Raw genomic sequence first — 26,001 nt, 5'->3', positions numbered from 1 at the left:
TCACAAGGAGGGTACTCACGGCAACCTTCGCATATGTCGAATATCTCGCAATTTGAGCATAGAAACAGAATTTGCGAGACTGTGAGATTTCGCAAAAAATTAGATATAAAGCCATGGGACTTTATTACCCAGCAACGGGACACGTTTTTATTTCGCAAACTCATCCTTACCCAGCAAAAGGAATTACAGAAACCACAATATCAAAATAGGTGTTTATCATAGATTTGTTAAGTTATATTTTTGCGAATCCCCTCAAAATATTTCTTTCTTCACAAGTTTTCTACGTAAACGAGTTGCGATACGAAATACATTATTGTCGTGAGTACGCCCAATACAATTCCATTTCTCACCATGATCCTCCTTCCAATCTTTAAGATCTCTTCCAATTTTATGTAATTGGTTCCATCCAATCGCCGCTCCATCCCCGTACAAAGTTGTCATTAGATGCATCACTGATCCGTAGCAATTTAGCACCCCGAGCATCGACATGATCACAACTTTGAACAAATGTCTTGATGGGTCAGGGCGAAATAGTTGCTGGTAAAGAACGTAAGCAAAGCCAGCTTGGTAAGTCACACTAATTGTCAGTATGCAGTTGATATGCCAATACAGGACAGATCTCTCTTTTCTCCAAGATTTGAATTCAATAACTTCACGTTCACTCACCCATTGCAAGGGGGATTTCGAGTAGAATTTAAACAATTTGTGGTGCTCAGAGAATGCAACAGCAATGTTTTTAGCTGACATGCTGTAGCCAGTAATGGAATCTTGGTAGACTAACTTTTTAAATTCACTACAGAATCGAAATTTAGTACGACAACTGCAACCTAATAGTACTGAATTTATGTACTTAGTTATATGATTGACTAACATGCTGGTTACCTGCAGAAAGGGAAAGTTTTTTTATTTAGTTGTTAAATTTGTTGTATAATTATGTACATGTCGATTTTCTTGATATTTAGATAATTATATTATGGAATCAAAAAAGCTGCCGATAAATACTTAATTATGTATTTTATTTGCGATATATGCAAATCGCATTCTAGTCTTATGAACTTTGGAACTTGCTTATCTTAAAACGTTAATTCGGAAGAAATGTTAAGGTAAGCACTTGATTTACATAAAACCAAAAGTTATCAAGTTTCACATCGATGAGAACTAACTTCAAAGGTATAAGCACTGATTTCTTGATTGTCGTTTATATAAATTGGTCAAATATTTTGAATTATTAAGAGCTTATCGATATATCTACCTACCTAATATGTATATGTATAATATGTGCACCTAGGTAAATGCCCATTTTTGATGCTTGTACATATAAAAAATTTAAATTCAGAAGGGCAAGTTTGTAAATATGTGCATAAATAAGTAAGTGCAATATAAATACTTATCTAGGGAAATGAGTCAGAAATCAACAATTTGACATTACAAATCTTCTGGTCAAGGCAAATTTTAGATTTCGCTATGGCATTAAGTATGCCCTGTTAATCTGTACATATTATCATGATCATTAAACTTTTAAACATTTTGACTACATATGTATGTATGTATATACGTCATGGCATGCAAACTGCGCAAAAATTCTGGAAATAACCTTTGGGAAATATAATTGCAGTAACAATAATCGTTTTTGTTCTACAAACCAAATTTTCATAACCATGACATGCATGGTTTTAGTCCGGCGATGTATGTAGGACGTGACATCATTATTAATATTTGTCCTGCCAAAGCAAACGGTATGTTAACCTCAGGAATATTTGTTCGCAGAACGTATTATATCAAATTTGCATAAAATGATGAGCCAATGGCTAATTAATCTCATAGTCTCACACAAACTAATTTATCCCCTGTAAATTTTTGGCATATTTTCAAATATCACACACCCCCAATCATTTACATATGTATGTCACATGTATGTATGTATTTATGCATGTAGGTGATAGACGCTCTTATCTCGTTCTCCTTGTGTACATATGTATGTAGCGTAGCTTAGCTATGAAAATACTATAATATAAACATGTCATATAATAATTATAAATTTGAGGAGGCTTCGTCGGAATACATGGGTGTGGATTGTAAGAACAACTTATTCAAGCTTCCCATGCTGAACTTGCATCACAATTAGGAAATCAGGATTTTTAACAATTTTTTGGAAGTCGAAAAAACAATGCTCTTCTCAAATTGAAAATGATATTTGTTGCTTTAAAATGTAGTTATGGAATCTAAAAAAAGGGGTATTAATAACATTAATGATGGCCATAGTTGAGGTTCGTGCCATTGTCTTGGTTTATGGCGTCGGAAGTATTTCCTACTTTCATAAATAGTTACTCATTGAACGTTTATTTACAACAAAATGCTACACGGGCTTTAGATGAGTCATTTCTTCCTCCTAGTCAATTCGCTTCGCACAACTCTTTACCAAACTCTTAGCATGCAAATGTACCTGTATGTATGTATAGAAGCATGAAAGTACGAAACTAAATAAATAAATACCATGCACAAATGCTTCGTTTTTCCCACTCTGGTTGAACAATTTAGATATTACCGATATGTCCATTAAGAAAAGCAAATGGATGAAGATGATAAGACCAAGTACAGAAGGGTTTGGCATTTTGGTGGATACGAATTTGACCTTGAATAACCCCGGAACAGTTTGTCGTAGCGGGTCAAAATTTTGACAAGACGAGCACGTTATCCTCAAATAGTTGTGTGCAAAAATTCAACTCTCTACTTTCAAAAATGCCTCCCCCACAGCCCCCAGAAGTTGAGAGAGTCATTTTAACTTTTTCCAAACTCCGTCTCAAAAATTTGGTCTCCATAGAAAAAAAATTTATTTTCAAGTCTTCGAACCCAAAAAAGTCTATTTGACTTATGTCAGGGCATTTTACAGGTATTTCACTATTCGAAATGATTTTATCCCCATTCTAAGTTCAAGGTCGTTTGCAATATCTTGAGTCAACGTTGTCGTTTTCGAAGTCGCTGAGTCATTATGAAAAATCACCTTATTTATTTTTTCACCGTGTAATTTAGGAAAATGTTATTCTAAAAGTGGTTTCAAAACACGGTCCACATCATACTTTGCAGATACGTTCACTTTTTGGGAGACTTTGATAAGTGGGAGGATACCACGACCGGACATTGCACCCACAACCATAAAATGTTTGAAAAAGTTCTCCTCACTGAAAAGCACCAAATTTCTTGAATTTTTTTTCGGCACTTGTCGTGTACTAAGCTCTTCGAACCCAATTAGTAACTTGTAGGGAAAATAGTTCTTCGTCAATTGTCACCAATAACGCACTCTTATTCCTGAACAGAAAATTTAAATAACATTTTTTGCAAACACGGGCGAGATTTTTTCTGGAACAAGTTGAACTGACTGTCTCAGCTTCTGGGGGCTGTGGGGGAGGCATTTTTGAAAGTAGAGAGTTGAATTTTTGCACACAACTATTTGAGGATAACATGCTCGTCTGTTCAAAATTTTGAACCGTTACGACAAACCGTTCCGGGGTTATTCAAGGTCAAATTCGTATCCACCAAAGTGCCAGACCCTGTAGGACATCACAATTTAATTTTCTTTTCTTAATCCTATTCTCATGTTACACATCGGTAATTTTGTTATATATTAACTAAAGGTACGCTTACTCCATTGTCCACTGCCGACTACGGTAATTTTGACCACCGCTTCCAACAATATATATTTTTTAATACCATGTATACATGCATATTTTTGTATTAAGCAGTATAATAGAAAATTTAGAATAAGTATTTGTAATACAGAGGGTTGGGACAGAAGAAGGAGCCACTTGAATTTTGGGGGTGGCGTGTGATACACACTTGCGGCATTTTCAAAATTTGCATATGTCATACCCAGATTGTTTACGAAAATTTTGCACTATTCACATTTTCCCTGTGGTTAAAAATGCCCCTACAGCACCCCCCAGAGTGCGAGGCACTAATAAAAGTGTTTTCCAAAGACATATTGAGCCAGAGAGCGATTGTTGGAAAATTTGCTGCAAATGGATTTATCGTCGATCGAAAGTACGTTTCTAATGTACTTAAAAACGTTGGAATCAAGAGGAGGGCAACAGCGGTTAGAGCTCCACCCACGGAAAGGATACCCAAGATCAGCCTGAACCAAAAAGTTGATCCAGAAAATCAATTTTTTTCGCCAAAACGGTAAATCCACCAACTAAAAGTTACATGGCGAAAATGTTAAACGTTAGTAGGAGAACAGGTTCTAGGGTCATTCGCAATGACCTACAGCGAGTGACTCGTAGGAAATCCCGAGATAATGCTCTCAACCAACTTATTTCTCACAAAATAGCAGCCTACGCGAAGGATTTTAAAAAAAGTTTGTGTATAACAATTATTCCTACTACAGAAACTCTCGATAGTTCCTCTGATATCAATCCGATGTTTTTTTTGGATTCGAGTACTTAAAACAGAGCCTTCTTGAAAGGAAAACGCGTGCGTTTTGATGGACTTTGGAAAAGTGTTCAGGACGAGTGGTACAGAATCACTCTGAAAATGGTGTCAAATGTCATGACTGGTTGGAAAAAGCGACTGAGGCTCGTTGGACAAACTAAAGGGCTTCACATTGAAATATTTACCAAACTTCACAAACGAAAAATAAGGCCGCAATAAATTCAGGTAACATGGCTCCTTCTTCTGTCCCACCCCTCTGTACCAGTATTGCATGTGATCATTGATTGAAACTAGCCAAATTTATCTATGTAAGTAGTAAGTGGTAAAAGTTACCTCAAGGTTAATCGATCCATAATCCATTAATAATGAATAATTTTGACTTCAAACGTTTAACTACAGGTAGCTATCATGATTTATCAAAGGTATAATGTTGCATGTATGTTGTATGTTCAAATGTTTATGCATACATGACATGTATTAAAGTCGGAGAGATGGTCGGATGCCATCGGTCACCAAAGAAACTTTTCTGTTGCTCACCGTGGGAACCTTGTCTTGTTAACGCAAATGTGACAAATACATACATATCTGCAATTTCGAACAGATGTTGATTAATTTTACCCAGAGATGTATATAAATTGATGAAACGAAATCGTATGTACATACATGCAAAATATCGAATACATTTGTTACTCGAGGGTCATCCTTGTGCACTTTCATTGCTGTGCAGAAAATTATGAGACTTCATGAGTCGAGCAACTTAACCACTTTTACCACGTAAAAGAATATACATAGAGGACAGAAGGAGAAGTTTTGTAGTTCTAGCACGTAAACGTACTATATAATGAGTGCCCAAGAAGAAAGTGGGACTTGCTACGCCAACAAACACAATGCCAATGCTCTGGCTGACTTTCACCTGGCCGGTCATAAAACATACATATTTCTTCTTGACTGCTGCAAATTTCCATCTAATTCTTACCGGCACAAATTTACAAAACAGTATTACGCTATTTTCCCAGGGAGACAGCAATGTCAGTAAAGAGCAGCCTACTGGGGGTCAATTTTGACCAGAACGTGCTAATTTACAAAGCAGGAGAGAACATTACTGGGAATCTGATGTTCAACGGGGAGTCAAAAGGGAACAAGTTGTATGGTAATTGATTGGCCACATCTTATTCTCTCAAAATAATCATATGAATTTTTTATAAAGAAATTAATTTTAGACGTTAAACTGACACTGATTCGAACAACGGACTACGTCTTTGTCCCAGAACAAGTGGGGAAAGGAAAAGCGACAAGTTTAAACCATTTTTTAGATACAATTCATTCCACTCCATGTGGATCTTGGAGCCTCCAAAAAAGTCCAGGTATGCGAAAAACACATTGCAATTTGTATGCAAATAATTCAGATGTGAAATAAAAATCCGATTTCCAGCCGACGGAACTTTCCTCCCTGCCGACACCCCCACCAAAATTTCCTTCTCACTCCCCCTCTCTCTCGACTTGTGGTCATCTTTCGTCGTGCACAACGCCTACTCCTGGTACGGCCTCATGCTAACTGCACGCTCCCAGTCGCAGTACGGGCGCAAGGAGACCTTCATCCTAAAACGGGACATTGTCATTATTGGCAACGTGGAAAAAGAAAAGGCCGAATTTTCCGAACCCATTAAGAAAATCAGCAACTCTGTCACCCCGTCGAACGAGGTGGTCAAAATGCGGGTTTGTCTCAAAACGGGGTGTGCCGTCCCGGGTGACAGGGTCCCATTTCGGGTCGAAGTGTGGAACGGGGGGACACTCCCGCTGACTGTGAAGGGGGCCTTGCAGCAGAATATCGGCTACAAATTTACGTCTCGGATGAGAGGACGGCACATGCGGACGAGTGAGGCGCATGTCGTGTGGCAAGGAGAAAGTGAATCATTTCCAGAGGGGAAGTCGGAATGGAGGGGGGTGATGGAGATACCGTACGTAGTGCCGACAGGCTTGGGAAGAGAGGGCACGCAGCGGTGGCCTTATGGGGCAGTTTCCAACAATTCCCCAGACCTCGTTCTGCATATATTTTTATATATTCTTCCGTCCTGAGGGCTGGAAGGACCGTCAGTAAAATTTCGTCGGACCACACCCCTTGGGGGGCGAAATGGCCCCCCGGTTGACCTTTGACATTAAAATTGGCTTAGGTTGTAGGTCAATGTGTGTGTAGTTTACCCTCCAAATTTGGAAGCATTTGGTCAACCACAACGCCGGGCGCCGTATGGCGACACTTGAAAAAACCCCCTTTTCGGCCCTTTTCAACGGCTTATAACTTCGCTACGTGGATCGATACAGCTTAGCGGTTAGGGGGATAACATGACACGTAATCTCGAGACTCATCCCCTGCAAGAAACTTAGATCTACTCTTGTCCCATTCGAAGTCATTGGCTTTTGAATTTTGGAGTAATTAACCATGTCGACATGCCCACATTGTCGACACTTTTGTGTCGATACGATCTAAAATATGTGCTGCCAACAACTTATACATATGGATACTATCCCACATATTTTTTATCATGTCGACACAAAAGTGTCGACAATGTGGGCATGTCGACATGGTTAATTACTCCAAACTTCAAAAGCCAGTGACTTCGAATTGGACAAGAGTAGATCTAAGTTTCTTGCAGGGGATGAGTCTCGAGATTACGTGTCATGTTATCCCCCTAACCGCTAAGCTGTATCGATCCACGTAGCGAAGTTATAAGCCGTTGAAAAGGGCCGAAAAGGGGGTTTTTTCAAGTGTCGCCATACGGCGCCCGGCGTTGTGGTTGACCAAATGCTTCCAAATTTGGAGGGTAAACTACACACACATTGACCTACAACCTAAGCCAATTTTAATGTCAAAGGTCAACCGGGGGGCCATTTCGCCCCCCAAGGGGTGTGGTCCGACGAAATTTTACTGACGGTCCTTCCAGCCCTCAGGACGGAAGAATATATAAAAATATATGCAGAACGAGGTCTGGGGAATTGTTGGAAACTGCCCCATAAAGCCACCGCAGCGTGGAGGGGTGTCCTAATTTCACGGTGAATTATATCCTGCAGGTAAAATTAAGAAATCAAAATGTTCAATATTTGCAATATTGCATAATTATTTATGTGCACCTAAAACTTGGCACAATGAGGATACTCATTACGAGTATTTTAAATAAAACATTGTGAATTACTTTGGAGATTCGCATATGAATTTTCAAGCCAATTGTTTTTGCGAACTTGTGAACTTCGTTTTTTTGCGAATTGGTAGCTCCCAATGTAGCATGAATAAAATTTGCAGGAGATTTTTTTTATAAAAGTGTGAACGAGACTTTGCAGATTTAATTAATTCTTGCAGTTTACCATCTCAAAGTTGGCCAGTTCAAAGATCGAGACGGAAATTCACATCGGCACAGCAGCCGCAGATGAAGGAGCATCTGCAGAATTGCAATCTGGTGGTGACGACATTTCCTTGGCGTACGGTTTGGAGGTGACGAGATCGATCAGCTCGTCACAATACTCGTTGGATTGGGATGCACAATCTTTGTCCAGTGAGGACAGTGGCTGCTGGACAATGCTGGAAGATGGAGACGGAAAATAATTCTAGTATTTACAATCTAGCACAGCAATCCGACCTCAATGTGAGCTTTAAGTTGCATAACCACAGAAATAAATAACTAACGAATTGATTAATATGTACACTATGCAATGCCTGGTTACAACTATTTGGTGACAACAGAACGTTATATGTATGTGCACGTTATACCTGCAAATATTCAATTAACTACTTTGCTCAAATTTACAAAAACTATGTACAACTTTAATCTCATGAAACCTGAATAAAAATCAAATTAAGTATTAAGTAAATTATGTAAATACTAAAGATATTTATCGCTTATATGTATAAATGCATCATTATAAATTACTTTGTCTCCCAGAAGTTCATACTAACGTCATGCCATATTTGTTATTAATAGTTGCATTAGGAAGACAAAGCTACTTAAAGAAGTACATTTTATAGTAATAACTGTCTCAAATGATAAAAAATAAACTCAGGATCAGAAAATAGATGCATACATACGATCGTACACAAAATTCTTGCCATGAACATCAACGTAGCGATCGCTACTTAATAATTTGCTAATTAGTCACGTGAAATGTTGCAAATATCAATTAATTGATTCCACTTAACCACTAAAGCTAATGAGATTACATAGCTTATTATCTACATTTCTACTTATCTACTTATTTATGATTAGTCAATCGTCCACAATTTCACAATTTATGTATACTACCTTCTCAAAAACTACTTTATAGCCATGGACTTAACTTCTGTCGAGGATTTACTCCTCACCTTACTAAAATACCCCCTCCTCGGCGTCCAGATCATCGGGTACGTCCCACTAACCATCACGCAAACCCCAGTACAAACCCCTTCAAAAATTAAATCCACCCCACGCTACACAAAATCCTTACAATTTCGCTGGCTCAGAACCTCCGTCCTCTCGCAACTTGTCCTTCTCGTCTTGTTTTCCGCATTTTCGTACCTCGTCATTGCACCTGACCAACAAACTGATGCGTTCGATCAATACAACAAACTTTCCACCGACTTGGTCATAGTTTCCGTAATATCTTTTCTTTCCCTAACTAACACAATGGGAAACCGGATCTATGGATATTTTACTGTTCGACGTACCCTCGCATTTTGGCAAATGCATTGCCATCAGTTACAAAAAATTGCAAACATATGGAGTCATCCAGAATTCACGAATTTGTTCCGAAAACAAGTCCGGGTTCAGTTTTGCTGGACCATTTTCTTCCTGCATTTACCAATTTCGACAACTCTCTTCGGCGACCTAATCCTTACAAAGGTGTTTGGCTTCCCGAGCAAAACCTCCGTGTTTAAAATTATGCAGACAGAAAATTTCGCCTTATTTTGGGGCCTCGTGTTCTGGATTTACCTCACATATTCACACATCCTTCTCAGCAATTGGATCACATTTTTTGTTAAGATTTACAACCTCGTGTTAAAATGTGTCATCAAGGAAGTGGAGAAAATTGCCAAAAGTAACGATGCGGCCGCGGGCAACTATGCACATGATTTCGTAACTCTTGACAAGATTGAGGAGGTCACTCGGGCATATGACGTCATATCGGGATTGGTGGATTATTTTAACGAAAAATTAAGTGTCCGCTTGGTGGGCGAGGTTTGGATTTGCATCATTTGGATCTTGGGCTGTATATATTTTTCCATAGTTTCCTATAAAATGGCGGAGATTGGGAGCATGTTGACCAACATGTTTGCAGCCGGTATGACGATGAGGACTTTGTACACGTATGGAGACGAGGGCGAGAATTTGGAACAAAATCGGATTCTGCTGATTAAACGGTTATGCGACGTGAACAATTTGGGGAAAGTTGGGACGAAAAAGGTTAATCAATTATTTATTTAGTAAGCAATATGTATTATGAAAATTACTCATGAATACGTATAACGTTTTTTACATATTTTTAGCTAAAATTTCTTAACCGGAAGGTGATCAATTGCAAATTAAGTATAAGTCCAGGAAATTTTTTCACCCTGAATCGGAGCTTCGTGTTATCTGTAAGGAAACCATGTCAGCATTTTTTTCAGTATTGTCGACAAACTTTTTTGTATCGATAGATTTGGTCTGTCCTGATTACTCTGATAATCGTAATGGCCCAGGTGAGAGATTCGGATGAGATGGGAATGCCAAATGCTAAGAGTGGTGAAATCTCCAACTTCAATGCTTCCAAAAAGTAGAATTATGGGAAAAGTGGTATCAGAATCTTAAACAAATTTTAATGAAGGGAGCACGGTGACCAATTGCAAGTCAAGAATTTAGCGGAATGTAGGTAAATGTGTAATAAAAAAATCTGTTATATACATACTTAAGTATGTATATGCAAAAATGCAGCATATGTAAAACGTAAAAAATGTAGACATGTGTAAAAAAATGCAATAGATTAACTAATTTCAAACCAGTTTTCCAAACTGATATCTAAGTACACTTGAATAAAGATTGACTTAACTTATACACACATCTGTACGTATATGTAATGCACGTTGTGCTTATTTTCAGCCATTCAGTCGTTCAGATATAAGTAAAGTGTTATCAAATAGAATCAAATTAGACAGATATTTTAGAGAAAAATCATTGCGTCAATTTTTTTACTAGCATAAATATGTATATAGTTGCGACTTATGTAAATATGTACACAAGTATGTTTAAATCAATTTTGCATTTATTACTTTAAAAAATTATTTGGTTTAGAATCATTGTCAAGGTTGACACATGTATCCCACAAATAAAATGTCGCGGGCATGTCTATAAATGGCTTGCACACAATACAATTCCAAGAAAGGCTGAAATAATTTTTGTGGCAAGAACTATGGAACCAACTGTGCAAACCTCAATTGAAAATGGCTTCACCGAATTGAATATGATGGAACTGATTATACGACAAAATTTCTAGTGAGATATCCTCGGGTATAAAAGCAAAATAATTTCACGTTTATCATCACATTCTCCGAAGATCATTTCCCAACTACATAGAAGACTCACATCAGTCAAGAAATCTCACTAAGAAAATGAAGTTCCTCTTTCCCACCTTGGCATTAGCTTGTATGGTGCTTGGCGCATGTGCACAGGAAACAACGCTTGACCCAGGGACAACCTCTGAACCAGAGACAACCCTTGCCCCAGAGACCACTACAACCACGAGGGCCCCCATCCCCGGATTTGTCCCAGCACCAGCCCCTTCATGGGGTAAGTCGACCAACTAACTCCTAAACTTTTATCGAAAGTAATATCTAGAAATCTTTACTAGTTTCAATCTTGTATAGGTGGAAATTTTCAATCTCCCTGGTTGGGATATGGTCGCTAATACGGATACCATCTAAATATATATTAAAATTCCGAACTTTCTGAAAATCTAAATTTATAAATTTCTTTTCTTTACCTGTTTATTTCTATGAAGTCAATACAACTATCTTTGCATCTGTAGCACAAGCATATTTAGATGTAGCCGACTGAAGACCAGTTGTTCATATTGGTATGCTCAAAACAAAATTCATGTATACTCATGCAAATGCGTATTTCAAGTAGGCATGTATAAATAATAAGTACTTAATGCATATGGACATGATGAAGTATTTGTAACTACGGATAATCATTAACACAAAACAGTACAAATCCAATTAATATTTATATATGCACCATTGAATTCAGAAAATTTTGAGACGGTAATACGCACGGAAATAAATAAATTACAGAAATATGTGAAATTTATGAAAAGTTGTTGGAAAATTAAGGGGTAAGTTTAAGTACATAGGTATGTATGTACGTGGACACAATTAATAATGCATGCAATTATGCACCTATATATTTGCGCATACGTAAATCATCAGCCAGACACGTGTATTATAGTGACAATTTTGCAGTATAGTCAATAGTATTCGTTTAATTCTGGGTGTACTTCAGTTCATTAATTTTGCATTCAATACTATACTTATCTTATAATGACAAGAATTATGAATACATAAAAACGACAGTCAAAATCTCTCTTGTACGAGCAACAAATAAATACCTGGATTATGTCTTTAACATCCTCCTTTAAAAATACATTTGCCCCACCCCCATAAATTTGGTAATATTAAAATTCGAGTCCGACAACAATTCCCACCTGCATATATGTATAAATACATCCGTACGAAAAGTACATACTCCACATACATTTGTACAACAAACAGAAAAAGTTTTACGTCTTACGAAATAAATTAAATGTGTATATAAATCGTATTTAGTTTAATTTTCTAATGTAACGTTGTCAATATCCTGTATTTGTGTGTCTTGGATAATCACATTCGCATTGTACAGATATGCAAATACGGTATTAATAGCACCATTAAATATATGTGTTTATCTCACGTATTATGTATGTGGATAAATTTCCACCAAAAATCGTACCAATAAATTTAGTCCCATAAATAAATATTTTAGCTCGCAATTTACACATTTCAGATTCGCCACAAAAATGATATATCCCACATTTGTAAATTTAACATAAATTAAAGAAAACCAGTATAAGAATTCGTTCAAAAAATAAAAATAATGTGATTCATATTTTTTTTTGTTTTTTACATATTTACATTTGCTAGTGGCATGTATACATACTGTCGCTAGATGTAAAAGTACTCAAAGTAAGTAAAAATTTCGTATTGAATTGAATTGTACAAAAATAAGTAAGAATAATTGAATCATTTTTTTAATCTTAGCTTTCATCGGCACGCTTAAACTTTTTACTTTCGGTGACACCTTCTTCTTCGCCGTGGTGGTCTTCTTTTTTACATTGGGAACGTTTCCTCCTCCCCCTTGCTACGGCAGCGACTTGCTTTTTCCTAACTCCTTCCTTGGGGTGCGGAGGGCTCTTTCTTTTTGAAGTGAATCGACTGGACGCAAATTTGTCCCTATTCTGACAGGAGAATGACATCAATAAAAATTTTGTATATTGCATGTAATCGCAACATGGAAAACGCATAATCACGGAAGATAAGTATGTACATGATCTTACCCATTACTGGCGTTTGCCGTTGGAGGTGGTAATTTTTCTGATTCCAAATCTGTAGAAGGCAAATGTTGCCTGGTAAAGTTAGTGTTACTTTGATCGCTAACTTCGTGATGGAACATTTGCACATCTTGTGACATCTGGGACTGCGATGGGGACACGATATTTTGGCTGGAACGGGGATTTTGTTGAAAAGTTGACTGTCTGCTGAATGTAGGAGTTGACGTGGACGAGTTGTCATCTGTAGTTCCATTGTGATAACTCGTATCAATTAAATCAGTTTCCTGTGGCGTAAAATCCGTGTCACTTCCTGTCCTCTCTTGATAAACTTTCTCCACCCCATTTCGAAGGTGCGCATCTTCAGGAAATGATTTATTTTCAAAAAGTTTGGACACAAGTAGAACGATAAATCCGGCCGCAAAAAATGTTAGAGCAATTGGATAAATCCATACGGAATCTGGGCCTAAAACTGTGAACCAAATTGGCAATTTATCATAGGTTTCAGGACATGATATTGGAAGACGCTCGGGGGGAGGACAGTGGACAACATTATCCTCAGGGACTTGTTTTTCTGCTTGTTTTGGAACGAATTCATGGCTTAATTGAATCAATCCTTTGTCGTTTTTGGAAAATTTATTCAAATTCCAGCCAAAAGCTGACCACGACACGTTATACCCGGCTTGACCATTTGGTTGGATGGTAATTGTCGAACTTAGACTACCGTCTTGTTCTTCGCGATTAGTTTCTGAGGGAGGAAAATGCTGCTTCATAAATTACAGAATTTTAAAGTCAGATAGGCAATTATTTAGTAATACGTACCATCCCATGCAAAATCTTTTGGCATTGCCCACTCTCCATTTTCTGGCAAGAAAAACCGACTCCATCTCACAGACACTGAACTCTCCGATTTGCCATTAATTTCTGCCATACCGCTTTCTTCAACAGGCTCCTCAATACTATCTGTAAAAATAACAAGATGTTGCATTTCGACAGTTATTGGTAATTTTGTAAAATTCTCAAATTTTGTAAAATAATTTTACAAACTTAAAAAGACGCCCTTGATCTTACAGTTATTTAGTAAATTTGGAAAAATTTGTAGGCTAATTTTCCATTTAAATATTTTCTTGGAAATATTGGTAATGTAAACGTACAAATTTACTGTTACTAAGGCGGTCATTAATGGCATCAATATATTCAATGGCTTAAAACTTACATAAGTTAAGGTTTATATCCGAGTAAAATAGTGCCTTTTTGACGATATCACCCCCATCCGAGCAGGTCGCCCAAAAACCACCAACTTTATTAAATGTAGCAGAAATGCATCCTTCCCCACACGATGAGATAATAAAGTTTCCAGCATCGTTGTGAATTTCAGTTTGATTGAACAGCAAACATTCGTCGTGATTCCGACAATACGATAATTTTAGGGAGGGTTTGACATCATCTTTACTTTTGGGAGATATCATGCACTCAATTCGTTTCCGGTCTGAAGATATCCTTTGCTTCACTTGATAATCTGTGTAGGATACAAGTTTACATTTTATTTTACGCCTAAATGATAAAAATTTGCGACATGTTGCTAATAAAATTAATTATTTTATTTGCAAAGTTGATGCTTTACATGATTTTGACTAGAATTTCCGTCCCTAAATAAAAACTTACCTTTCGCCACGAATTTCCAAGCGTGAACTGACCGCCCATTTCCCTCCGTCGCACAGGATATTTCATCCTCTTCATCCTTTTCCGGAATGTAGGAGGCCAACCCTCTGAATCTGAAACGATCTCCGATCCCATTATAGAAATACGTGACGTTAAGCGCTTTCTCCCTTCCATTATACAAACTAAGTTTGAAGGGAAAATTTGCCCCACAGGAAACCGTCATAGTTTCCAATCCCTCCACAATCATTTGTTCGGATGCTGGGTGAACCTCATATCCTACCATTGAAAAATTTGGTATGTAAAAATTTGTGTTTTAAAAACCACAAATTTTTGGATATATCAAAACGTGTTTTATATATGTACCAATTGGAGAACTAATTTCGACCGCTATGGCGTCTTCTGACCCGAACCCGATCTGCGAGCAGGTGAAACTACCCACATATTTTATGAGATCTGTATATCTTCCGGTGGCAGGTCGGATTACGAATCCGTTGCGGGACGCGTCGTACGGAATGTCGACACGTGACGAGGTAAACATCTACAAATTAAGAGTACATGATTTATTTTCACCAATGAATCTGGTCACATATGAATTTTTACCCTCATTTTTTCCACGAAGAGATCCGATGATATCGAGGAGACCGGACATGGGAGCACAATTGCATCATCACCCACAATAGGTTGGACAACATGACTAGATCCGGGTCGCAGATATAGTGACACGTCGGGATTATCGGCTTAATTCAAGTTACATATTCACAATGAAATTTATGTACTTTTTGTATGCAATCTGATTCATTTTATAATAAAAAATCGTTATATACGTTGAAGAAAAAGTTGTATTCCGATCCGGTCCGAATTATGATTAGATGAGCAAGCGTAACGACCTACGATGGAATTTGTGTAATTTGGCAGAGTTAGCCGTGACGTGAATAGAATTCCATTTGTATCATCTGAAATGGTTGATCTCTTAATGTCCCCATTTTTCTGTAAGACAAAGGCATTTTCGTAATCTTCAAATTCCAATTATGACTTCATTTACATTTTCTTTATTTGCATTTATTTAAAAAATTGACTTGTTTATGTACCAATTGGTTCTCATCCCCACTCAAATTTATTTTCCACCCGTTTGGACTTGAACTTGTGCATGATAACACAATCGGAAAATCTTCCCGTCTTGGTGACACTTCGCCACCGGATCCTTGACTAGTGAAGAGTTCTGTCCGTTCGAAAATTGCAAAATATTTTTCCATAAAAATTATTGTGCAAAATTACATATGTAAATATATTGTTTCTCACCCTTCCCATCCTTATCGTACAGCTTAATTACAGAGTCTGATATCACAAAATTTACTAAATTAAGAGATACAACAAAGACTGAAAACAATTTCATTATAAATATTTCCCACAACGACACGAGAGAAGTCGGATCACTTGTCGGTTATGAATATTGGAACGAATGAGCGATGTTGTTAACTCAGGATAAGTTTACATATTCTGGAGTATTACATACGAGTGAAGTATGTACATATGTATGTGTGTGATGATTATGGTAAAGTTAAACGTAGTTAAACCGTTTAACTTAAACGTACATGTAAATAAACTGGTCATGTTAATGTGGAAATAAGGCAACAAATACATACATAACTATGCATACATAAGATATATACGTACATATGCAAGTTTGTATCCAGACGAGGGTGAAAATGAACGCCTGACTTACATGCATGTTGAAAAATACGTGGACAACTACTAACCATCAAATCCCATAATCAAACACCAATCGTATAAATAATACAGTGTAGACAAATTCATTTCAAACCCCATGGAGTTTTTAACATTTTCTTATTATGAGTTCAAAAATGGTCTGCAGTGTTTTCGACGTAATTTATGAGAACGTGGGAAGTGTATCTTATTGAGATTTTCAGGTCAATCTAGCCCAAGATAAAAATTTGAATTTTGTATCTCGTATCGAATCCATAGCAAAGTAATGTTCATCTGTACCCTTGTCAAGGATGAAGTATCTAGCCGACCTAAATATGCCGATTTCGACAATTTTCGAACTGTCTAAATGTAACAATTTTAGAAAATCTGTATAAAAGGTAAAATTTCAGAAATTTACTTTAAATCCCCATTTGTGTACTACTTACATTGCGCTGAATTCAGAATATTATATTACCACGTACTTTGAAAAACTAACAAAATTTCATGAATCTATAACCATTTTTGCAGTGGCAGTAAAGAGAGTGAAAACGTAAACGGGTATGAATTGAATTTTTATACACTGTACATAAATGCATTCATTTTTGGGTACATAGATTCCGAGAATGGTTGAATTATCCATTCCACCGATCCTACATATGCGACCGTATCATACAATACAATCCAGCATACCTGATAAGCACAATAAATCAACAAGTTCCTCCAGACTACGTTTAAACCATTGTTTTATTCACTAAAAAATAATCCTATTTATCGACTTCACATCCGACTCATCCCTTATTTTCTATGCACCTCCCACTTTCCCGACTTAATCATCATATATCCAAACAGCACGGCCATAAAAACCCCTACCGCGCCGAACAGCAGGGGTTGGTAATTTTTCAAAAACTTGTTTGGCCTTCCAAAATTTCCTCTCATTAAAATCAACACAATTCCCATAAGTGGGATAGGATAATGAATCTCCAATATTAAACAATTGACTACCAAATTTAAATAAACCATTACCGCGGCAGCGTGCCCGACATATTTCTTACCCACGAAAAAGATCGACACGACATAAACTGAAAACATCCAGTGGTCGAGCGTGATATGTGTGGAACCTTGCCATCCTTCTCGGATCGAAATTACTAGCCTATGCAGTCCAAAGACAACGCCAATTATGGCATCTACTCCAAGCTTGTAGTGTTTATAGAAATTATCCACGTGTGACACGAGGATAATTAAGGAGGAGGCGATGCCCAGATAGGCCGTGCCGAATTCCCCTGGCGTCGCACCCTCGCCAGAGTTATCATTTTTGTACGAAGCCGCCACATCGGAGGCAAAGACGAGGGCAAGCATTAAAGTTTGAGTTAGGGAGCAGTCTGGGCATCCTAGTGAGCGAGTTGACTTTTTCTCCTCGCCACTTACCAGTAATGTAAATGATTTTTGTCACTAAGACTTCTAATTTGCAGCTAATACAAAATGGATTGATTTCGTTTTGGTGGCAATAAATTCCCAAGTTTGTGCTTTACAATTGCCATGTTGCATAAATTCCATAATAAATCTCGGTGAAAAGTATTGGACTGAAACATAATATGAGTCCATGTTTCAGTTCAATACTTTTCTCTGAGATTTATTATGGAATTTATGCAACATGGCAATTGTAAAGCACAAACTTGGGAATTTATTGCCACCAAAACGAAATCAATCCATTTTGTATTAGCTGCAAATTAGAAGTTTTAGTCGAAATTTTTCTCCTTTTCTGGTTCGCGATGCCCCGTTTGGAGAGTGGGAACGGTCACTCTCAAAACCCAAAGCAACTTTTTACATGCAACTGCCTGCATTGTTTACATGAAAATCAGCTGCTCTCTTCGCCCCGCCCCCCCCCCCCCCCCCTCATTAGCAATAAATCTCTCGGCACACAAGGAGACGCAACCGTCGTCTCTGTCTTTTAGTTATGAGATTTTTTCAACGTATATGCATTCTTAATAGCATCGCCGGCTCGTCGTAATCCCCGGTGAAGACTTTGGCGTATTTTTTGTGCAGGAGCTCTTTCAGCTCCGCCTCTTTATCTTGAAGGTGAGCGACGGCTAGATGTACTTGTTCCGGGATAGCATCGGGGAAGATATCTTTGACGTCAAGGGTTGAAATGACTGTGTTGAACAAGTCGTCATTATTCATCTCTGGGGATTCTGTCTCTTTAGAACGTTTAGATATCAGCAGAAAGATAAATCCGGCCGCAAAAAAGGTGACAGCAATTTGATAAGCCAATACGGAACCTTGTCCTGATACTGGGAACCAATTAATTTAGATTTAGTCTCTAAAATTTGGACTCAATTTTATAATCGCATATATTTGGCAATTTACCATTGACCTCATGACAGGACACTGGAGGACACTTACACTCGGGGGGAGGACAGTGGACAATATTGTCACCAGGGACTTGTTTTTCTGCTTGTTCCGGAACGAATTCATGTCTTAATTGAATCGATCCTTTGTCGTTTTTGGAAAATTTATCCGAATTCCATGCAAGAGCTGACCACGACACGTTATACCCGGTTTGACCAGTGGGTTGGATGGTTATTGTCGAACTTAGACTACCGTCTTGTTCTTCGCGATGAGTTTCTGAAGGAGAAAAATGTTGCTTCATAAATTACAGAATTTTAAAATTACTTATCGTTAGATATGTGGCAATATTTATGTATGCATTACCTTCCCAGGCAAAATCTGTTGGGATTGACCACTCTCCATTTTCTGGCAAGAAAAACCGACTCCATCTCACAGATACTGAGCTCTCCGATTCTCCATTAATTTCTGCCATACGGCTTTCTTTACTTGGTTCATCCATACTATCTGTAAAAGTAATACGATGTTATATTTACCAGAAATTATGTGTGTTTAATGAATTAAAACTTACACAAATTAAGGTTTAAATCTGAGTAATATAGCGATTTTTTGACGATATCACCCCCATCGGAACACGTCGCCCAAAAACCACCGACTTTCATAACTGTAGAAGAAGTGCATCCTTCTCCACACGATGAAATAGTAAAGTTTCCAGCATCGTTGTGATTCTCAGTTTCATTGAACAGCAAACATTCGTCGTGATTCCGACAATAAGATAATTTTAGGGAGGGTTTGACAGCATTTTTACTTTTGGGAGATATCATGCACTCAATTTGTTTCCGGTCGGAGGATATTCTTTGCTTCACTTGGTAATCTGTACGGATTTAAAAATTTTCATTTTATTTTGCGACTATCACACAATGGTGAAAATTTGCAACATATGTATGCATCGAATCGCAATTTTAAAAATTTCCTGCATATATATGTAAATAAATTGTTATTAGAATTTCCACCCAAAAATTGAAACTCACCGGTCGCCACGAATTTCCAAAGATGAATTGACTTCCCATTTCCCTCCGTCGTACAAGATATTCCATCCTGCTCATTCTTTTGCGGAATGTAGGAGGCCACACCCCTAAATCTGAAACGATCGCCGTGCCCATTATAGAAATACGTGACATTGAGCGCTTTTTCACCTCCACTGTATAAACTAAGTTTCAGGGGAGCATTTCCCCCACAGGAAACAGTCATAGTTTCCGATCCCTCCACAATTATTTGTTCCGACGCTGGTTGGATGTCATATTCTAACATTACAAAAAAATATATGTACAAATTTGTACTGTAAATTCAAGTCCTCGAAAATTTCAAAATTTCTTTTATATACCAATTGGAGAAGTAATTTCAACCGATATGGTGGCTTCTAACCCGAAACGGATCTGCGAACAGGTGTAACGTCCCAAATGTTTGTTGAGATCTTTATAACTTCCGGTGGCAGGTCGAATAACGAATCCGTTGAGGGATGCATTATATGGAATGTCGACTCGTGATGAGTAAAACGTCTAGAAAGTTAGGATCCATTTGGTTATCACAAATGAATTTTGATTGTATTTTTACCCCTATTTTCTCCACGTAGAGATCCGACGATACTGAGGAGACCGGACATGGGAGCACAATTGCATCATCACCCACGACAGGATGGACAACATGACTAGATCCGGGTTGTAGATACAGTGACACGTCGGGATTATCGGCTTAATTCAAGTTGTTCAAAATTAACTTTATATATTTATCTTTTGTATTATTTCATTTTCAAAATTGTTAAGTACGTTGAAGAAAAAGTTGTATTCCCATCCGGTCTAAATTTTGGTTGCATGAGCAGACATAACGACCCACAATGGAAGTAGTGTAATTTGGCAGAGTGAGCCTTGAAATGTACAGGGTCCCATTTATATCATCTGAAATGGTTGATCTCTTAATGTCCCTATTTTTCTGTAAGACAAATGGACTTTCATAATCCTCAAAATTTCAATTATGACTTCATTTACATTTTATTTATTTACACTGATTTTATGTAACTTGCATACCAATTGGTTCTCGTCTCCACTCAAATTTATTTTCCATCCGTTTGGACTTGAACTTGTGCATGATAACACAATCGGAAAATCTTCTCGCCTTGGTGACACATTTTTTATTTCGCCACTGGATCCGTGACTACTGAAGAGTTCTGTCCGTTCCAAAATTGCAAAATATTTTTCCATAAAAATTATTGTGCCAAATTACAGAAATATATTATTTCTCACCTTTCCCATCTTTATCGTTCAGCTTAATTACAGAGTCTGATATCGCAAAATTAAGTAAATTAAACGATACAACAAAGACTGAAAATAATTTCATTATAAATATTTCCCACAAAGACACGATGCAAGATGAATCGCTTGTCGGTTATGAACATTGGAACGAATGGGGGATGTTGTTAACTCAGGATAAGATCAAATATTCTATAGTATCACGAGTACCAGTACATATATGAGGACCATGATAAAGTTAAACGTGCATGTAAATAAACCGGTCATGTTATGTATGTATGTGGCGATGAGGCATCAAATACATAACTATGCAGATGCTAGATAATGATGTACAGTCCATGCAAATTCACTTCATACCCCGTGAATCTTTTTGCATCCTTGTATCATCAGTTCAAAAATTAGTTGCAGAATTTTGGATGTAATTGATGGAAACGTGAGAGACTGCATTTTTAGGGTCAGCCTAACTGAACATAAGAATTTTAACTCTTATTGGATTATTCGCTAATTAATCCTCAGCCTCATCTATACCCTTATTACGGATGAAATGTAGACAATTCGGAACTGTTAATTCCCAAATTGTTTATATATGTATACAATTTTAGAAAATTTGTACTAAGGGTATTATAAATTAAGAAATATAAATTTAAAAATATAAATTCTAAATTTCAGAAATTTAAGTTAACCCCCGAATGTGTACCAAAGTGTACATTTTGCTGAATTAAGAAGATGTAATATGCTATCAAATACTTAGCAAAATTATCAAAATCTGATAAAATTCTACAAACATTTTTGCAATGACAAAGAAAAGAGTGAAAACGTCAAGGTTTATGAACTGAATTTTTCTACACTGTGCATAAATGCATTTGTTTTTTGGTATACGGATTCTGAGAACTGTTGAACCCACATACATATGCGACCGTTTCATATTTACAATACGTGCAATCCAGCTCACCTGATAAGCATAATAAATCAACACGTTTCTCCACACCACGTTTAAAACATTGTTTTATTCACAAAAAAATAATTCTACTTAAATATATATAAACTTCACGATGTGAAGTTCACATCCGACTCATTTCTTACTTTCCACACCAAACCACACGTCCCACTTTACTGAATTGAGCAGCATATATCCAAACAGCACGGTCATAAACACGCCTACCGCCCCTTTTATTAGCATCTCATTCTCATTGTTTTTTAAATACTTGTCTACACATTCAAAATTTCCTCTCCTTAAAGCCCACACAATTCCAATAAGTGGGATAGGGTAAAAAATCTTCAATATTAAACAATTGAATACCAAATTTAAACAAACCATTGCTGCCGCAGTGTGTCCGACGTATTTCTTATCCACGAAAAAGATGGACACAACGTAAACTGAAAACATCCAGTCGTACAGAGTGATATGTGTGGAACCTTGCCGTCCTTCCTGGATCGAAATTAATAGTCTGTGCAGTCCAAAGGCAACCCCAATCATGGCGTCAATCGCAAGCTTGTAGTGCTTAAAGTAATTATCTGCGTGTGACACGAGGATAATTATGGAGGAGGCGATGCCAAGGTAGACCGCGTCGAACTCCCCTGACGCCGAGGTCTCGCCGGGCTTAACATTTTTGTACGAAGCGGCCAGATCGGAGGCAAAGGCGAGGATAAGCATTAATACCATCGCCGCCCAGTCGTATTCCCCGGTGAGGACTTTGGTGTATCTTTTGTCCAGGAGCTCTTTCACCTTGTCCTCGTCATCTTGAAGGACAGCGACGGCCAGATGTACATGTTCGGGTTTGGCATCGGGGAAGATTTTTTTGACGTCAAGGGTTGAAATGACTGTGTTGAACAAGTCGTCATTACTCTTCACAGGGGACTCTTTATGGGATTCCTTCTCTTCGATGTGCTGGACACGTTGTTTAACGTTGATGCCAAAATCTGAGATTTCTGGGAAGAATTACACAATGGGTGAATGTTCATTTGCATAAATAAATAGGGATAAATAGGGATAAATATGTAAAATACCTGCAGCCATTTTTCTGCAAAATTAGGCAAAATATTTATGTAGAGTGATGTAATTCCGACTCGTTTCTTCTCCTGTTGTGAGCCGTTTTGTCCACTGCAATTTTTGGAGAGTGGTGGTACAATTGCAATTCTTCCCTGACATTGGTTTACTTTTTGATAAGATAATATTTGTGGTGCACACACGTTTAAGAGCATATTAAAGTTAGGTCCTTTTTAACATTTGTGCTGTTGCATGCTCACTATACGTACATATTTATAAAGCACGTTCATTATTCGTCCAAATAATATGTGTAGGTAAGTATTTATGTGTGGGTGATATGAGTTTTGGTAGGATTCGGTTAGGAGATTACAAACTTATTAGCTTATGTAACTATACATTTGGTAATATAATATGTATTGGTATTTATGCTTCTTTAAGCGATCGATACGCATATATGTAGGTATGAAGCCGTGGGACTTGTTCGGATTGGATTAGAGGGAAGTCAGCAATTACCCTTAGTGACCGCGGAAGTGTGTAAATGTGCTACCGTTGGTCCGCCTGTATCTCCTATGTAATGAATACTTACAATTAGTATGCATAGAAAGCAAGAAGTAAAAGACAAATTTACACATTCATCAGACTTTTATTACGCTCATATTTAGTTCTTCAGTAAGTGGCCATGACAATCGATTTTAATCAACCATAAAAATTATATCTTTCACCAAAAACCCAAAAAATGGAACTCATATTCATACTTCCAGTCTATGAGTAATGGGTAATTATGCTATCACAGATAAGTTCCTATCCAAACAAGTTTATTTATTTTACAACTTGATACTCCTTGCAAAAAGGAGCAACATATTTCATAAACAATGGCAATTTACTACATAACTCCTTCCGTCTCATTTCTTCTTGCCATTTTCCGGATTCAAGAAATATATACAGAAACACGCCACCCAACAAGATATAAAACATAAATGCCCAAACCTTCTTATGCCGTCTCATAAAACCATCCACATTTTTAAAACTTACCCTAATGAAAATCAGTAGCAGAACCATAAAAATTACAGGATAATATTGCTCCAAAATAAAACAATACACAGCAAAATTGACCAAAACCATAATTGCCGTTGGCCAACTTACAAATTCTTTGCCTAAAAAGACCAAGCAAAAAATGAACAGATGAAACATCCAAGGAGGCAAATTGATATTTAAAGGTCCTCCCCTCATCCCCGTATCGATAGAGGCGATCAAGCTATGAATTCCCAACACTGCTCCGATCGCCGCGTCGGCGCCAAGATATGAACCTTTACACCAGGAATCCACATGCGACACGAGGATGATGATGGATCCCGTGATCCCCATAAAGACTTTGTTCCAGTCATTAGATGCGTTTGGATTTGTCGACATGGCGACACGGTCAACTATCACAGAGCCAAAAAACATGCAGATGATGACCAGCCAATCGTACGAGCCTCTCATAAAGCGACCGTATATTTGGCCATAGAGACCACGGGCGAGGTCGTCCTGCCCTTCAAGGACGGCCACCGCGAAATTGATACGCTCTTTGGAGACTCCTTTGTAATTTGCTGTAATGATGTCGACAGGTAAGTTGTCCTCCTGGGCAGGGGAATCTGAGGGAGAAGTTGGTTGCAGATTCGGTTCCGAAGTTTCAGTACTATTCGGAGTTGTTGAACTGGTATCCACGCCAGCGCCAAATGGGATGTCGGTTGAAAGTTTTTCATCTTTTGAATGCGTGGGAATTTGCTGGTTCACACGTTTTCTTGCGGTTGACTCCATTTCGTGGCGGAATGTTCAAAACAATACTGCTAAAAAATGAAACGCATACAAGGAATGTTCATTAATTCATTGAATAGTGTTTCGTACATACCAATTTATACCCTTGTGTTTGCTTTTGTATCCAATATACACACAATACAAAGAATACTCTACGTATCCAATTACAGAGATGAAGAAGAGCGAATTATTTCACAAAGTGCTGCAGAATCAGGAACCAGTCTTAAACTGGAGTAAATTATTTGTATTGGTATAAAAACATTCTCCAGTTTGCATATATTTATATACGTGGCTGAACTTCGTCCGCTGGAAATGATGTGAACTTATCGTAATGTATTTAGGTATTTATCTAGACATTTGTAGTGGTGAAAACTACGTGGCCATTTGATTTATGTGAAATGTATGTACTTATATACATAGTGCACATGGATTCTTTATTTACTACGCGGACCTTTCATACGTGTGATGTATACATCTTTGAGTATGCATATCAAAGATTATAAAAGTGCATACATATTTATATAATTACTGGCACAACATCGTACTACTGTTTCTGTTATATTAGTTAAACTATGTAATTATGAGTCATCTTATCTCATGAGGACTTATCCATGAAAGAAGATGAAAACGTTTTCACTCTTTCTAAATACTGATAAATAAATACATCATTTCATCACAAAAGCTCAGATAAATATGCATGTCTTAATATGCACATTTCAAGTTTCTTTTCTCTTGAAAAAATAAGTTTTCTTCAAATTATTGATTCTCATCGGTTGTTTGTTTAATGGTTATTTGTTTTTCAGAACGAATAACCGAGGGGACATGACATGGTCGTCTGTCCTGACGCTTCCGCAACTACTGTTCAATACCCATGCTTATATTACTATTTATTTAACTCTATGTCAAAACCTCACTTCATTATCAGAGCTGAGCCCTTACATATTTCGAGTCCAATTACCATCCAACATAAACTCACCATCGCTACGAGCGAGGTGAGATCAATCACATGATGATTACATGATGATAAATAACGATGACATATTACCATACCCCGGGTAAATATTTTTTTATAAAGCCCGAAATATTTATTTTATATTTTTGAAAAAAAACGTCGAATTATTTATAAAAAAATATTTTTATTCCAACCTCAAAAAACTCAAAAGACGAGTTTCAACTATAATTTATCACCCCATACAT

At 37.4% G+C, this 26,001-nt stretch overlaps 5 protein-coding genes and 2 long non-coding RNA genes across 10 annotated transcripts; 2 read left to right on the top strand and 5 right to left on the bottom strand.

Annotated features, from left to right (window-relative positions):
- The first annotated feature begins 5,248 nt into the window (after positions 1–5,248).
- LOC118435722 lies at positions 5,249–8,118 on the top strand. The gene is made up of 4 exons (XM_035852119.1): positions 5,249–5,575; positions 5,646–5,789; positions 5,858–6,383; positions 7,778–8,118. The coding sequence occupies exons 1-4, from the start codon at positions 5,452–5,454 to the stop codon at positions 7,911–7,913; spliced, it is 930 nt and encodes a 309-aa protein (XP_035708012.1). The 5' UTR covers positions 5,249–5,451; the 3' UTR covers positions 7,914–8,118.
- Positions 8,119–9,840: 1,722 nt separating this feature from the next.
- On the bottom strand, positions 9,841–10,348 carry LOC118435964. The gene is made up of 2 exons (XR_004835081.1): positions 10,105–10,348; positions 9,841–10,022 (listed from the first exon to the last, which is right to left on the bottom strand). It is a non-coding gene; the product is annotated as an uncharacterized LOC118435964 (long non-coding RNA).
- Positions 10,349–10,954: 606 nt separating this feature from the next.
- Positions 10,955–11,458, top strand: LOC118435576. Its single transcript, XR_004834900.1, has 2 exons — positions 10,955–11,210; positions 11,288–11,458. It is a non-coding gene; the product is annotated as an uncharacterized LOC118435576 (long non-coding RNA).
- A 418-nt stretch (positions 11,459–11,876) lies between these two features.
- On the bottom strand, positions 11,877–16,237 carry LOC110849971. 2 transcript variants are annotated; one of them, XM_022097454.2, is made up of 10 exons: positions 15,967–16,237; positions 15,756–15,886; positions 15,492–15,654; positions 15,268–15,404; positions 15,031–15,205; positions 14,671–14,943; positions 14,222–14,524; positions 13,828–13,968; positions 13,015–13,753; positions 11,877–12,910 (listed from the first exon to the last, which is right to left on the bottom strand). In XM_022097454.2, the coding sequence occupies exons 1-10, from the start codon at positions 16,058–16,060 to the stop codon at positions 12,715–12,717; spliced, it is 2,352 nt and encodes a 783-aa protein (XP_021953146.1). In that variant the 5' UTR covers positions 16,061–16,237; the 3' UTR covers positions 11,877–12,714. The 2 variants fall into 2 exon arrangements, with proteins under 2 accessions (XP_021953146.1, XP_021953147.1); XM_022097455.2 differs by having other exon boundaries at positions 11,877–12,915; positions 15,967–16,235.
- Positions 16,238–18,256: 2,019 nt separating this feature from the next.
- On the bottom strand, positions 18,257–21,175 carry LOC110850357. Of its 2 annotated transcripts, none has more exons than XM_022097792.2 (10): positions 21,015–21,175; positions 20,799–20,938; positions 20,541–20,703; positions 20,329–20,465; positions 20,099–20,273; positions 19,746–20,018; positions 19,286–19,588; positions 19,081–19,221; positions 18,736–18,993; positions 18,257–18,659 (listed from the first exon to the last, which is right to left on the bottom strand). In XM_022097792.2, exons 1-10 carry the CDS (start codon positions 21,106–21,108, stop codon positions 18,337–18,339), a joined length of 2,007 nt encoding a protein of 668 aa, XP_021953484.1. In that variant the 5' UTR covers positions 21,109–21,175; the 3' UTR covers positions 18,257–18,336. The 2 variants fall into 2 exon arrangements, with proteins under 2 accessions (XP_021953484.1, XP_035707742.1); XM_035851849.1 differs by having other exon boundaries at positions 18,772–18,993.
- An 833-nt stretch (positions 21,176–22,008) lies between these two features.
- Positions 22,009–23,180, bottom strand: LOC110849823. Its single transcript, XM_022097277.2, has 2 exons — positions 23,028–23,180; positions 22,009–22,949 (listed from the first exon to the last, which is right to left on the bottom strand). Exons 1-2 carry the CDS (start codon positions 23,035–23,037, stop codon positions 22,093–22,095), a joined length of 867 nt encoding a protein of 288 aa, XP_021952969.1. The 5' UTR covers positions 23,038–23,180; the 3' UTR covers positions 22,009–22,092.
- A 450-nt stretch (positions 23,181–23,630) lies between these two features.
- On the bottom strand, positions 23,631–25,120 carry LOC110849957. 2 transcript variants are annotated; one of them, XM_022097440.2, is made up of 2 exons: positions 24,899–25,120; positions 23,631–24,836 (listed from the first exon to the last, which is right to left on the bottom strand). In XM_022097440.2, exon 2 carries the CDS (start codon positions 24,805–24,807, stop codon positions 23,827–23,829), a length of 981 nt encoding a protein of 326 aa, XP_021953132.1. In that variant the 5' UTR covers positions 24,808–24,836; positions 24,899–25,120; the 3' UTR covers positions 23,631–23,826. The 2 variants fall into 2 exon arrangements, with proteins under 2 accessions (XP_021953132.1, XP_021953131.1); XM_022097439.2 differs by having other exon boundaries at positions 23,631–24,833.
- Between the last annotated feature and the right edge of the window lie 881 nt (positions 25,121–26,001).

The sequence above is a fragment of the Folsomia candida genome, unplaced genomic scaffold (genome assembly GCF_002217175.1).
Source record: "Folsomia candida strain VU population unplaced genomic scaffold, ASM221717v1 Fcan01_Sc005, whole genome shotgun sequence".
Lineage (NCBI taxonomy): Eukaryota > Metazoa > Arthropoda > Collembola > Entomobryomorpha > Isotomidae > Folsomia > Folsomia candida.
The sequence above is the reverse complement of the archived record's forward strand: the minus strand, read 5'-3'. Positions and strand labels throughout refer to the sequence as shown.